Raw genomic sequence first — 14102 nt, 5'->3', positions numbered from 1 at the left:
CACGTTAACCACAAATATTCTGAGCAAAATTAATTTTTAATCCAATAACAATAATGTACCCAAAGTTTACTAAAACCGTTTATCTTAGAGTAGGATTATTTTTTTCCTTGGCAAAATTAAAAAAAGTTATAATTTTTCTGTCTTTTTTATACACATTTGTCAAGGAATAAAACTACAATGACCATGTTTAAAAAATTCCCTTAGTTAATTTTAGTGGCAACATGTGAACATGTTTAAAATTTGAAAGTAAACTTAGTGTATTTTTTGAGACGGATTTGGATTGTGCTTCGAATTATTTCAATTCTGTTTTGTTTCAGTATTTATTTTATTTTATAGCAAATGTATTAATTTTAACATATATTTATTATTTTTTCTACAATTTAATTATACGTACTATAAAATTGATATATTATACTATGAAATCAGATTAATATGGTTTTGGCTTAAGTATTTTAGATTTTGAATGGTAAGATTAAGACTTATAATGAGAAACCCAACTCGTTTTATGTTCACCGTTGATTTATGAAAGAAGTTCCCGTTTCTCAGGAGGAAATAATGTTACATCTAAGATTTTATGTAAATTATTTAAATCTCTTAACTACTAACTAACAATAATGAATTACTAATTTAGTTTGTATATGGTTACTGCAAAATATTATATATAAATATTTAATAGAGAATAAGTTTCTCTTTACGTCTGAAAATACTTACTTAATTTTAAAAAAAGCTAAACGATTAAATATGTAATTAATTGTTTTAAAAAATATTAAAATGGCACTTTCGAGAGATTATAACAAGTAAAAATGCATTTATGACTAAATTTGGGTTTTTGTCCTTTATTCTTTCTTAATACAACTTTGTTACTTGTAAGATTTTAATGACGAGTGGAACGCAGAAGTTTATATTTTTTATTTTATTTTCATGAAGTAGAATATATTAATTGAAAAAAAATTAATATCCCAGTTAGGGGAAGACAGGTGGGAGACTATCTTATTTTGTAGGCCTCAAGATTTAATGCATGATCTGCTACGCTTATAAATACTTGATGGGAAGAGAGAATAAATTTTCAAGTTGTGGTTAGAACTCAGAGATAGTGTTAGCAATTAAGAAAGGAAAGGATAAAGGAATACATTCGTTGCATAAACGGATCTCTCCATCCATAGGTTGTTCCTCCATTCTTTCTGATGTTCCTTTTGGGTATTGGGTTGTTGTTCTCCGCTGTTGTACATAGTTTTTGAACTCTCTTGTGTTTTACAAATACAGAAGAAAAAGAAAAATACAAAAGGAAGCATATAGGTGCTAGAAGAAACAAATATAGTGTGTGGAGGAGCATTTACCTTTTGGCAAAGGAAAAGGTGCAAGTGTTGGCTATATAGCATAGAAGATTTTGAAAGTCTTAATTACACTATAGTGTAGTGAAATGGGGCCTCCTTTATCAACATGGCCGTGGGAGAACCTTGGAATATTCAAGGTACAGAAAATCTAGCTATGTGATTTGCATAAGTTGGTACTTTTTTTCTTTGTGATATTAATTCTTACATGGCTTATGTGTGTGATCTTACTTTGTTTTTCATTGGATATACACAGTATCTATTATATGGGCCGTTTGTGGCGAAAGTCGTGTATGAATGGTTCTATAACGAGGAACACTCCTACTACAACCTCAGCTGGTGCCTTCATTTGCTCATACTAAGTGGTCTCAGAGGTCTAATTCATGTGCTTTGGGGTTCTTATAGCCACATGCTTTTTCTCACCAGAAACCGACGGATTCTTCAGCAGGGTGTTGATTTCAAGCAGATTGACAAAGAATGGGACTGGTAAAAACTTGCAAAGAAATTGTTTCTCTCTCTTCTCCATTTGTTTAAATAAAATTACATTATGTTGAAAATGGTTTCGTATGTACCGTGTGTCTCCTAATATATTTGTTTTTCAATCAGGGACAATTTCTTGATTCTTCAAGCACTAGTTACCTCCATGGCCTGCTATATGTTTCCCTTTCTTCAGCATCTTCCTCTCTGGAATGTAAAAGGTCTTTTTGTTACTTTGATTCTCCATGTGGGAGTCTCCGAGCCACTTTATTATTGGGTGCACAAAAGGTTCCATGGAGACTATCTTTTCACCCATTATCATTCACTTCATCATTCATCTCCTGTACCAGAATCTTTTACCGGTGAGAATCATATTTACCCTTCTTCACTTTAATCCTCCTCTATAGATTCTGATTTTGGATCTATCCGATTGTTCAGACGGAAGATTAGTAGATGTTTATCTGTTAGAACTTCATAATAGCTTGTTCTCATTTTTTCAAACCACTTGTTGATGTTGTGTTGGTTTTTGAAACATGACTTGTTTTCCTACAGCTGGACATGCAACACTTTTGGAGCATCTTATTTTGACGGTAGTCATTGGAATCCCTATCCTTGGGGCCTCTGTGATGGGATATGGATCAGCAAGCTTGATATATGCTTATGTTTTGATTTTTGACTTCCTGAGATGCTTGGGCCACGGCAATGTTGAAATTGTTCCTCATCAGTTGTTCGAGAAATTCCAATTTCTTAGATATGTGATATACACACCAACGTAAGTTAATTTAGAGCTGTTACATCCGTTAGTTTCACATATATTTCTCAGTTACTGGCATCCCATATTTAATTGTCACACATGTCACAAAAAGCTCGCATTGATCTTCGTCAGATTTTTAGAAAGATATGTGAAAAGCATTTACTGTACGACCTAAATGCAAATGAAACCGTACCTGAATTGTTGTGGCACTTCAGGTTCTTTATGTCATAGTTGAATGTTGGTAGAGAACGAAACTAGTCATGGATAATGGAGTTGGAGCAAAGTTTATATAAATTAGTGGAATGTGATTTTAGATAATTAGATGAAAATCCTTACTTATTTTTCCTACTTTCATAAACTTTCCAAGCAACATCAGAGATTACCTAAAGAATAATTCTGTGTGCTTCTATTTCTCTCCCTCTTTCTCCATACATAAAAATACCATTAAGAGAGGGGAGTGGAAAGGACCTAAAGCTAACAGTCTAAGGTTCTATCATGTGAAGAGAGAAGTTCAAGTAAACCAGTGGTCCTGAGAGTTGAACTTCAACAAGTTTTTGGCAACAAGTTGGGGCTAACAGCTAAACATGTTTTAGCTTGAAGCCTATTTAAATTCTGCCGCATAATGTGTATTTAGCTTTCTTCCAATGTCATGCTGCAACTGCCGAGAGAATGACCTAAGAGAGCATGCATTTCCTAAATAGTGGTCCAGTCCAGCTATGAGTTCAAAATACGATTATTTTATTCACGTTCATTTCTAAGCAGTTGTGAGTTGTATGTATCATTCATTTCCTTTCCATGCTATTGTGCAGATATCACAGCCTACACCACTCTGACAAGGACACAAATTTCTGCCTCTTTATGCCTCTCTTCGACGCGCTAGGCGATACCCTTAACAAAAAATCATGGCAAACACACAAAACAATAAGTTCTGGTTCAGGTAAGCTGTGCTATGATTTAATGACTTCTTCTAGTTTTTTTTTTTTGTTGATTTAGACTTCAATGTAACAAACAGCACTTAAAAATAGCTGTATTCTGTGTTTTGAAGTAAAGTTTTACCATATAAATGTAAATTTTTTACCGTCACTTGTCAATTATCATTGCAGGAACCGGCGACAGGGTACCCCATTTTGTTTTCCTGGCTCATATTGTTGATGTGTCATCCAGTATGCATGTTCAATTCGTCCTGCGATCCTTTTCTTCATTGCCATACACAACAAGGCTCTTCTTGGTCATTGGCTGGCCCTTTGCTTTTCTATTTTTGCTAGCAATGTGGGTTTGGTCCAAGACCTTTTTACTTAGTTTCTACAATCTGAGAGGAAGATTACACCAAACGTGGGTTGTACCTCGATGTGGCTTTCAGGTGGGTCCATATTAGTCAGAAAGCTGTAGTCACATTTCTTTTTCCACCGTGAATATTTATTTTTCTTCTTTTTCCTCATTTTTTTTGCAGTATTTCTTGCCATTTGCTACCGAGGGAATCAATAAGCAAATTGAGCTAGCTATCCTAAGGGCCGATAAACTTGGGGTTAAAGTCATTAGCCTTGCTGCATTGAATAAGGTCTGACATATTGAACTTTTTCTATTGCTATTTAATTTGCCAACCACAGTAAATCGAACTAGGTTAATTAATGGATTCTGGCCTTTTTCTGAGCATAGTTGGTGAAGGTCATAATTGCTGAATAAGAATGGTGGGTCTCTTTTGCAACTTCCGAAACAAATTACACATGGCCTCCCATTTTTAGTCCAGCTATACATAAAATGAAAATAGTAAAATTAAGAGGCATTCTATTCCGTGATCATCCAGTTAGGGTTTCAACCCCCAGTACCTGTTTTATGTTTGTCTCGCATAACTACATCCTAGTTGCCAAGTCAATGGTGTGTTGTATAATAGTAACGGCCAACCCAATTTTTTATACACGTTACAATTCCTAATGTTATTATTTTAATATTTTTTTATATTATTTAATTATAAATTTACCTTTTACTATATATTTATTTTAAAGCCTATCACATCAATAAGTGTGTACAATTCCAAGAAATATCAAACTATCATTTTCCAATAGTAACCTATGTATTTACACAAAAGGTACATGACAGATAAAATATTTTATCATACATTCAGCTTCGGCATCAATGGTCAGAACTTTGTTATTTAGTTACTAACTAATATCATTATTACTCACTGAATGTAGAATGAAGCGCTAAACGGGGGTGGAAAGCTGTTTGTGGACAAGCACCCAAACCTCAGGGTTCGAGTTGTTCATGGGAACACGTTAACCGCTGCTGTCATACTCAATGAAATCCCTCAAGATGTGAAGGAGGTGTTCCTAACAGGAGCTACTTCCAAGCTTGGAAGGGCAATTGCTCTCTACCTTTGCCAAAAGAAAGTCAAAGTTCTGGTGAGTATTTTCTTGCTAGGAACACGCCTGACATGTAGTTATTTTTTATTAATCTAATTTTTTAATACAAACAAAGAAAGAGAGATAACGATAGAAGAAAAAAATAGCATAGGATGAAATGAAATTGTGGTGCAGTGAAAGTAGATCCTTTCATTGTTTGATTGATTGCAGGGTGGGTGGGGTAGCAGGGGGGCTAATAGGATGAGCCTAAAATGGCCCAATAGGAAGAAAATTAAATGATTGAAGGACAATTAATGTTGAATATGGATAGAATATTAAAATATTAGGATTGTATTTATAATGTTAATTTAGTTCTATTTTAACTTTTCTCTAGTAAGATAAAGGGTCATTATTCAATTGTTGTCATCTATTAGGTTATATATATATATATATATATATATATATATATATATATATATATATATATATATATATATAAGTGTATCTCTCTTACTTTTTCCTTTTGAATGAAAATACAGTTATTATTCTGTCTAACTCTTTTAATGGTGGATTTATAGTATAGCAATAGCATAGCTCATAGCTTCCTATCAATTATGCATATAGATGCTGTGAAAAGGAAGTTGTTGTGCTGAGAAATGGAACCTTTCACAGTTTGATTACAGTGTGAGGGTAGGCACGGGGACCCTTTCAATCATTTATGCATATAAATTAATGAGACATGGTTTGCTTTAATTTTTTTACATAGATGCTAATTCAAGTAATGCTGATAATAGTGGTTAGTTCTCATGAAGCAGAAGTCTCATGATTATTGATTTATTTAATCACCATTACTAAGACGCTGAGAGCTACTTTGCAGATGTTAACTCTTTCCACAGATAGATTTCAGAGGATCCAAAAGGAAGCCCCTGTGGAATATCAAAACTATCTTGTCCAAGTGACAAAATACCAAGCTGCTCAAAACTGCAAGGTACAACTATGCCAATATATATAACCCAGGAAAACTTTCCCAGTGACAAATTAACATAACGTACTCCCTTCACTATGCATCACTATTTATACACGTGGTTTAATTTTGTCTCAACTTAGGAAATTGACATATGGTATGATGATTACTGAAAGACAAATTATAGGTGTAGCATGAACTTTACATGGTGCTTACTTGTCTTAATGCAGACCTGGATCGTTGGTAAGTGGATAACGCCAAGAGAGCAATATTGGGCACCACGTGGAACCCATTTTCATCAATTTGTTGTCCCACCCATTTTATCATTCAGAAAAGATTGCACTTATGGTGATCTGGCTGCCATGAGATTGCCAGAAGACGTGGAAGGACTTGGTTGCTGTGAGGTGAGTGTCACCAACTCTAGCAGTATCTATCTCATCTTTTTTCATTTTCTGTTAATTCATATACACTGTCATAGTATCTGTTCACAATTTAGTCTGACACATAGATGCATGCAGTACACAATGGAGAGGGGAGTGGTTCATGCTTGCCATGCGGGGGGAGTGGTACACAGCCTTGAAGGTTGGGATCATCACGAAGTTGGGGCCTTGGATGTTAACAGAATTGATCTTGTGTGGGAAGCAGCACTCAAACATGGCCTAAGGCCAGTGTCAAGATTCACACAGTAAAAGAAATTAAAAGTCTTGTGTCAAAGTGTTTTTCTCAAGTTGTTTCTTCTTGTTATGGTGTATTACTTGCACATCACAGTTATATTCTTTGAAGTGGCTGTATAACATTTCTGATGTTTCTTGGATGTTAAAATGATCCCATCACATTCAGTGATTAATTCATGGCATAAATTAAGCCAAAGCAAGCTAGCAAGTTCCCATTCTGCTGTCACTCTGGCGAAATATAATTGTTAGCATTTATTAAACCAGAGCGTTAACAATAATAACTGGTTCAATTATTAATGAAAAGCTAACGTGGATGTGTAGTTATTGGTTGGACTATGGACAGTTCAACTTCAACAAAGCAGATTAAGTAGCCGGTGGAATCTCTAACACTTTAATCATTTTAAATTACCTGTCATTTATATGTTAGAAGGAGTATCACTATATTTACTCTTTATCCCATTACTTTTTTATAAATTGATTTAATTTAGTTTATTTCATTCAAAATTGATTTTACGCTTTCAAAATTTATAATTAGTAAAAGTTTTAAACGTTACAACATATAATGACAAATTTTCACTGTAACTAATTAATAACCGAGTTTATAATCTTTCTTAATTTGTTGCGATTTTTTTAGGGATGGTTCAACTGTTTTCTTAATTATTAATTTAGGTAGAAGAAGCCAATTGCATTGATTTAAAGAAACTATCGAATTAAATCATTTATTAACAATGAGACAAAATTAAATAAATAGTAGTTCAAAAATTAATTAAACATTTATCACATAATAACTTATTTTATTACATAATAGTACTACCATTCACACACAACCTGTTTTTCTCCTGCTCATCAAAAAAAAAAAAAAAAACAACCTGTTTTCTCCTACCTCTATTTATTATTCACGTGATACAGGGTGTGCATACAGGCCGATCTAGTTCATTAGCTTAGTTTACTTTCGTCTTTAATTACTGTAATTTTTAAAGGATAAAATGCTTTTTTAATTGTAACATTTAAACCAAAATTACCATCCAAAGCAAACATTTTTCTACTGTTACAACCTAACATAAAATAGTTTCTACTTTGCATAATGATTTTACAATAATAACTTCTACCATCTTAAAATCTGTTTTTTTATAAAATAAAAGGTTCAGGCCCACTTACATAAATTTTCACTATTGTAAAGCTAATGGCCTCTGCCCATTCCTTCTCTTTTTCTTATACTTTTCTTTTTCCTTCTCACTCTTCTTCTATTTATTTTTCTTATAAGTTTTTCCTTTATTTTGATTTTTTTTCTTCTAACACTTCTTCTATTTATTTATTGAATATAATTAAATATTTTTATTTATTATTTTATCTATATAGTATATCTAAATTTTATTTCATGATCCACTTTAATTTTTTTTATATTATATTTTATTATTTATTTGTAACAAAAAATAAATTATTAATTTTAAATTTTCTTAATTGTTATAAGTTCAATAATTTCGGACAAAACTTTCATTTTTTTTTAATATTTATACACATTAGTTCACAACTCATAGTTACGTAAGACTTATTAACATTCAAATCTTATATAAAACATTTAATCAGAATTTATTTTTTACGAGTCAAATGAGAGACTAAACAAAATAAGGTGCATAGTCTCTTATTAACATCTCTATTTATAATTCTCCTTCAAACTTCTAATTACTATCATATCTTTAGAAATCATAATTTACTATGCAATATTTAAATGTATATTTTTTAATTATGAAAATATCATAATTCCCTTCATTTTTAGTATTTAAACTTATTTTTAGTTGAGAAAAGTGTTTTTGTACACCGGTTTAAACTCTTACTCCAACTTTTATATCACTTTGTTGTATTCCTCTAAATCTTTCTAGCTATTATAAGTAAATGTCAGATAAAGAAAAATAACTCAAGTTTAATTTGATTTATTGGTTTGAATATAAAAATAATTATTGTTGAAATTAATTATATTATAATTACTGTTAATGGATTGTTTTAAATTAAGTAGGTAACAAATGATCCTTCTTAAAATATTAATAGTTTGATCTTATTTTTTTAGAAATAAGAAAAAATTTATAGCTAAATTTGTATTTATTACACGGTTGAAATTCAAAATAGATAATGAATATTTTGGCAGATTAAAGAAAAAATATTTTTCTACTAGGATTTTTTTCTGTATCTTGCGATTTTATCAAGAATCCACTAATTCGTGTGACGATCATTTTTAGGCTTATCAAACTTTATTTGTAACACCTTTCTTTATCCAGATTTTTATTGTTACTATTTTGAATTTATTTCATTGTGTAATCCTAAATTTCCAATTTTACTTTTAGTTATATTTGAATTCATATCAATAACTATTTAAGTTTTTGGACTTGTTATAGAGCCAAAATGTAGTAGAATGAGTATAATATGCCATTTTTAACTAATAACTAATATGTAACTATATTGTTACTTTAATATTACTAACCAATAAAATATCACTATTAGCATATCAAACAATAGATAAACTATATAATGTTTCAATACAATATGACATATTTAACTAATAGCTAATGTGTTACTTTAATATTAGCATCAGTTATATATCATTCTAGTTTAACCTTCTTTCATTAACTTCTTTGGATTGATAAAATGAGGAATATCTACGTTGGAAACTTTGACGTATATTTATGTAGAAATTGTAATTTTTGCATAGTTTGAATATTGAGTTGTTTGAATTATGCTCAAATGAGGTTTATTATTTTAATGTATAAAATATTATCATTCAATGATTAGTTGGACATTATGATTTCTTCGCTAGTGGTTTAAAACTTGAGTGATCCAACAATATACTTTAGTAATCCAAAACAAGAGTTGAAAGTGAACAAGTGAGCAAAATGGAGCTTTTGGAGGTTGAAGAAGATAAATCAGAAAGGCAATGTGGACATTTTCAAAATTTGGGGGTGCATGAGAAAATATAGTGTTATTTAGCTATTTTATGGTTGACAATTTCTTTCTGCACATCCATAGTTTCTTCCTCCATTTTCATAATTATTGAAATTCTCAAACTACTTTTCTGAATTTGTATTTTAAATTTTATATTAGAAAATCATTTTTGGATTAAAAACAACTTTTAAATTATAAAAATCAGAATACAAGGTTGGTTTTAGAAAATTACAATTTAAAGGTTATTTTTTAATTTAAAAATAATTTTTAAATTATAAAATTTGAAAATTTACTTTGTTTTCTAAATTTTATAATTCAAAAGTTATTATAGCTTCTGAATTCTGAAATTTAAAATACAAAATTAACTTCCAAATCTTATAATCCGAAAATTATTTTTAATTCTAAAAAATATTTTTGATATATAGAATTCAGAAACAGAGACATAGACTTAATTTTTTATTTCATTATGGATAAATCTATCCTTTTATGAAGGTGTAGGCAGAAACTGAAGGTGGAGGAAGATATTGCCTTTATGGTTTTGTGACCATAAATATTCAAGGGCAAGTTCTTTCAATACCCAATATTTTTAACTTGCACCCAACAAAATTTTTTATTTCAAAAATGTCTTTTATTTCAGAAATAAAAATTTAAAATTGAAAATAATACATTCTGGAAAAGTATATTTATAATTCAAAATTTAAAATCTTATTCTGGATAAAAAAAAATTCGTAATACATAAAATTCGTTCAAAAACAAATCTGAAAACATTCTGAAAAAGAAAATCCGCAATGCATAACCCTATTTATTCAAGGGTATCTTCGTCTTTTCATACTAAAATTGAGTGCAGTAATATGGTGCAGGAAGTAATTGCCATATTCCAGAGATCCAAAGGGAAGTTGTTGGCCCAATAAGATCGAGGGTGTCCTGCATGGACAAAAGCGACAAACAAACATGACACGTGACACTAGCGGTTCCTTGGTATCGGACACGTGTCTCATTGTCAAAGTTTGCAAACCGCCAGACAACTTAGTTCTACAGTTCCTTCAACGCCAAAGTTGCATTTTCATAGAGAACGAAGAAGAAGCTGAAGAAAAGAAAATGGACAAGAGAGCGCGCCTGAGAGTCCAAAAGAAGAAACCCACTAAACGCAGAGGAATGAAAGTGTTTATTAAAAAGGTTTTTGATTATCTTAAGTCTGATACCTTCATGTATGCCCCTCTCCTCTCACCTCTACCCTCTCATGCTTTCAACGCCTTACCTGCTTCCCCTGCTAAAGGTTTCACATTTACCCTTCATTTTTCATATTTTCTTGCTTTCAACTACCATTGTTTTGTTTCGTGGGGTGGATGTTTATGATGTCTGAACGTTTCAGAGTTGGAATTTCAAAAGCCTGTAAAAGAGAAGCAGTGTTTTGGGAAACAAGTCGGGGAGTATCTAAAATCCGATGATTATATGTATGATCCGCTGCTTCATCTTCCCCATTCATCTAAAGGTACGCTTGTACTATCCTAAATACTTCTTTGCCGTTTTCAACTTTAATTGTTACCTATTGTAGAGAATATGTGTTAGCTTCTTTGCGATTGTAGCATCTAAAATTGTAAAGTTTTCGTATCAAATTTTATGATGAGCCGTTACAGATTGATATTTGAATTGAAGAGCGGGTTGCTAACCTAAGGTCAATGTTTAAGGAATAAAGTGGAACATCTTTGTTTTAAGGAGTGAGGGATTATGAAAAACAACTCATACATCGATGTTTACGCAATAACTACTTATTCGTTAAGACCTTAAATAAACTCTTTTATGATTTTTATCCGAACAACCCTCCAAATGGCACTTGATGCGTGAAACGGTGAAAGTAGTGATTTGCTAGTTTATTCAGTATCATATTTATTGAGAAATCCCACGTTACAAGTCTAAATTCTTGGAGTACAGCTTATTTGTTTGCTTATCACAAAATCTGATGCCTTGTCTCACTTGTTAGCAAGATGTCCTACTATGTCATAGAGGTGTATGCATTGTGGTCCTTTCGGTAATACTTTAGATGTCATCTTTACTTGAGACAATTCATATATGAGCAGTGACATGCAGCCAAACGTGATTTTACTGGTTAAAAAATTACATCTTTTCGAATGAGTTGTCTCAATTTGATTGTTTTTTGAGTAATTATAAGTTGACAACCCACATTCTTTATACAACCACATTAATACTATTACTTTAATATTTTTTCATATGATTTAATTTCAAATTTATCCTTTATTATATATATTTATTTCTAAACACATCACTTGATACAACTCTAAAGGTTGTCAAATTATCATTTTTCTTGTTTTTTCACTTGTTTTCAGTTCTTCTTGTCCTTTTTTTTTCAAAAAAAAATGTTAGTTTTTAACCATCTTCCTTTCCTGATTTGATTTTTACAAACATATTATAACATGCGCGGATTTTCTGTTGATCTGCCAAATTGCAGAACCTTTGCACGACTATGGAATGAAAAGGATGGATGATTCAAGTAGAAGGTTGACAATGAAAGTTAATCAACAAACGGATCATCTAGGAAATACAAACCAAAGTTCCGAAAGTCCTGTTGCTCAAACAGACCTCTCTGATCAGCATAAACATACAGAAACTGTGAAGCATACTGTGTACCAAATTTGCCGCTCAAGTGCTGCTCCAAGTAAAAGTTTTTGCTTCATAAAAAGCATTACATTACTACTTAGCTCCATTAATTCATTTATTGTGTTAGTTTATGTTGTCAATTGTTGCCAGAAATGAGACTCAATTTATTGGAGGGTATTATAGGACTTAAAGTAGATTTATTGGCCTTTTGATGGAGGATGAGGAAATTTACCGTTGTCATCACTTTTGTCCAATTCTCAAGTTAACTAGTCGACCACTTTACACTTTTAAGTGTTGAAATCAAGTTAACTTGCTTTCAAACTCATTTATAAGTAAACTCAAGCAGACTAATTCAAGGAAATTTACACAAACTTCTCAAGTCAAGATGTTTGCAAGTTTGTCAAATGTAATTTCTGTCCCAATTGATCTAAAATGACTGTTTTATGGGAGAATATCTTCTCCGGAAAATATAACTTGGCATAGTCAAATGTTACAATCTCACCGTTGATATTTTAAAATAGAATTATATTGTATCGATAAAAAGGTATTGAATGGCTAGAATCTATCAACATAAAGTCTTTGCAGAGAAATGAGAGGGCCCATTCCCTGTTTTATTCTGCCCTGCACTCTTTCCAAAGGCAACAGTGAACATATTTACTAAGGCTCTAATCAATTGGCCAAAAATCCCTTACCATTATTCATTTTCTGCAGATCAATTGGTAATCAGTTGTAGTAGTTTTGTTTCCATCAAATCAAACCTAGTGCCAACAACTTCTTGTTCCTTTTTGCGTGTCTTAATTATGATTCTGTGATAGATATTTACCAATTTACCTTATGTTTGAATACTGTATCTGTTTTTTAAATGTTGTTTTTATATATAATAAACTCTTGTGAATTTACATGTAAATGAAACCTTCATGATTTTGCTTATAATCTTGAGTTTGACAACCTAGATTCTATTGCCTATTATGGTTTGCCAAGCTGACTTAGCATAAGGAATTCTAGTGCATCTTTAATTAAGAATGGTTTTGAACAGTTATAACTCTGCTTATATTTATGGTGCAGGGATTGTTACGCTCAACTCCCAACTGAGAGCTCATAGTTGATTGGAACTTTGGATATACCTGTAAACATAGAAGATAATAACCCACAGAAGTCTTTTAGGTGTACACATTATATGTTTATGTGGAATTTTATTAGACCTATTATTGTCTTCGTTTTTCAATAGAATACGCTAATGTCGATTTTTACATGCAGTTTTTGAGTTTTTTCAATGGTAGTTTGAACTTCCTTATCATGTTGTTGGTGGGTTTGTCCATCCTCAACATTGTCAATGAGAACTGCCTTTTGTTTAAACTGATCTTTGGAAAACACGAATTGAATGATCAGCCGGCTAAAATACATTGAACGGGGCATGGGAACGCACCTTTATTACTTGAGGGGTTTTGAATTGTTTTTTTATTTTATTTTGAATCGATATTTTTGACAATTTAATGCAAAAGGGACTCATTTGCTTTCATTTTTATATTCTGATTACGAAATTTTGTGAAAGAATTGAAGTCATTTTTATAATTGGAAACAGAAAAAAACCAACACGCACTAGTGGAGAACGTGGCCAATATCCAATTATTAGTCTTGTTTTTGTTGGTTATACATATATCTAGTGTCTAGATCAGTCATGAAAACTCATTAAGTAACGATTAGTGTTTCTGATAAAGATGGCATTGATTGAAATATCGAATGTCCCACAACCGTGATGTGTTTGAAGCTGCTAGTGCTCACTCTATTGAGAACGCTTACTGCCACTTACAAAATGAAGATAAGCACGTTGGTGTTTTATTGGTTTTAGAACTTTAGTAGTTGATACATGCATATGCACGTACATATACTTTCTTGACTTCGTCGTTCATTGTTTCTTTATCTTTGTACCACTTTTAGGAGGCAGACAGGGAAGTTGTCCGTAATGTTACTGTTTTCGTTCATTGCTGATTCTCTGTTGAGATATTTCTTCTT

General features: G+C 31.6%; 2 protein-coding genes across 3 annotated transcripts; both read left to right on the top strand.

Annotated features, from left to right (window-relative positions):
• The first annotated feature begins 961 nt into the window (after positions 1 to 961).
• On the top strand, positions 962 to 6765 carry CER3 (Fatty acid hydroxylase superfamily). Of its 2 annotated transcripts, XM_068608020.2 has the most exons (12): positions 962 to 1163; positions 1264 to 1471; positions 1588 to 1817; positions 1938 to 2170; positions 2361 to 2580; positions 3372 to 3499; positions 3666 to 3922; positions 4013 to 4120; positions 4755 to 4961; positions 5779 to 5889; positions 6096 to 6269; positions 6384 to 6765. In XM_068608020.2, the coding sequence occupies exons 2-12, from the start codon at positions 1421 to 1423 to the stop codon at positions 6552 to 6554; spliced, it is 1890 nt and encodes a 629-aa protein (XP_068464121.1). In that variant the 5' UTR covers positions 962 to 1163; positions 1264 to 1420; the 3' UTR covers positions 6555 to 6765. The 2 variants fall into 2 exon arrangements, with proteins under 2 accessions (XP_068464121.1, XP_068464120.1); XM_068608019.2 differs by having other exon boundaries at positions 1000 to 1471.
• Positions 6766 to 10514: 3749 nt separating this feature from the next.
• On the top strand, positions 10515 to 13445 carry LOC137807392 (uncharacterized). Its single transcript, XM_068608018.2, has 4 exons — positions 10515 to 10749; positions 10846 to 10965; positions 11941 to 12147; positions 13155 to 13445. Exons 1-4 carry the CDS (start codon positions 10572 to 10574, stop codon positions 13193 to 13195), a joined length of 546 nt encoding a protein of 181 aa, XP_068464119.1. The 5' UTR covers positions 10515 to 10571; the 3' UTR covers positions 13196 to 13445.
• Positions 13446 to 14102: the final 657 nt, after the last annotated feature.

This window comes from Phaseolus vulgaris, chromosome 3, assembly GCF_051622355.1.
Source record: "Phaseolus vulgaris cultivar YP4 chromosome 3, ASM5162235v1, whole genome shotgun sequence".
NCBI classification, from domain to species: Eukaryota; Viridiplantae; Streptophyta; class Magnoliopsida; order Fabales; family Fabaceae; genus Phaseolus; species Phaseolus vulgaris.
Note: the sequence above shows the minus strand (reverse complement) of the source record. Positions and strands in the feature narration are given on the sequence as shown.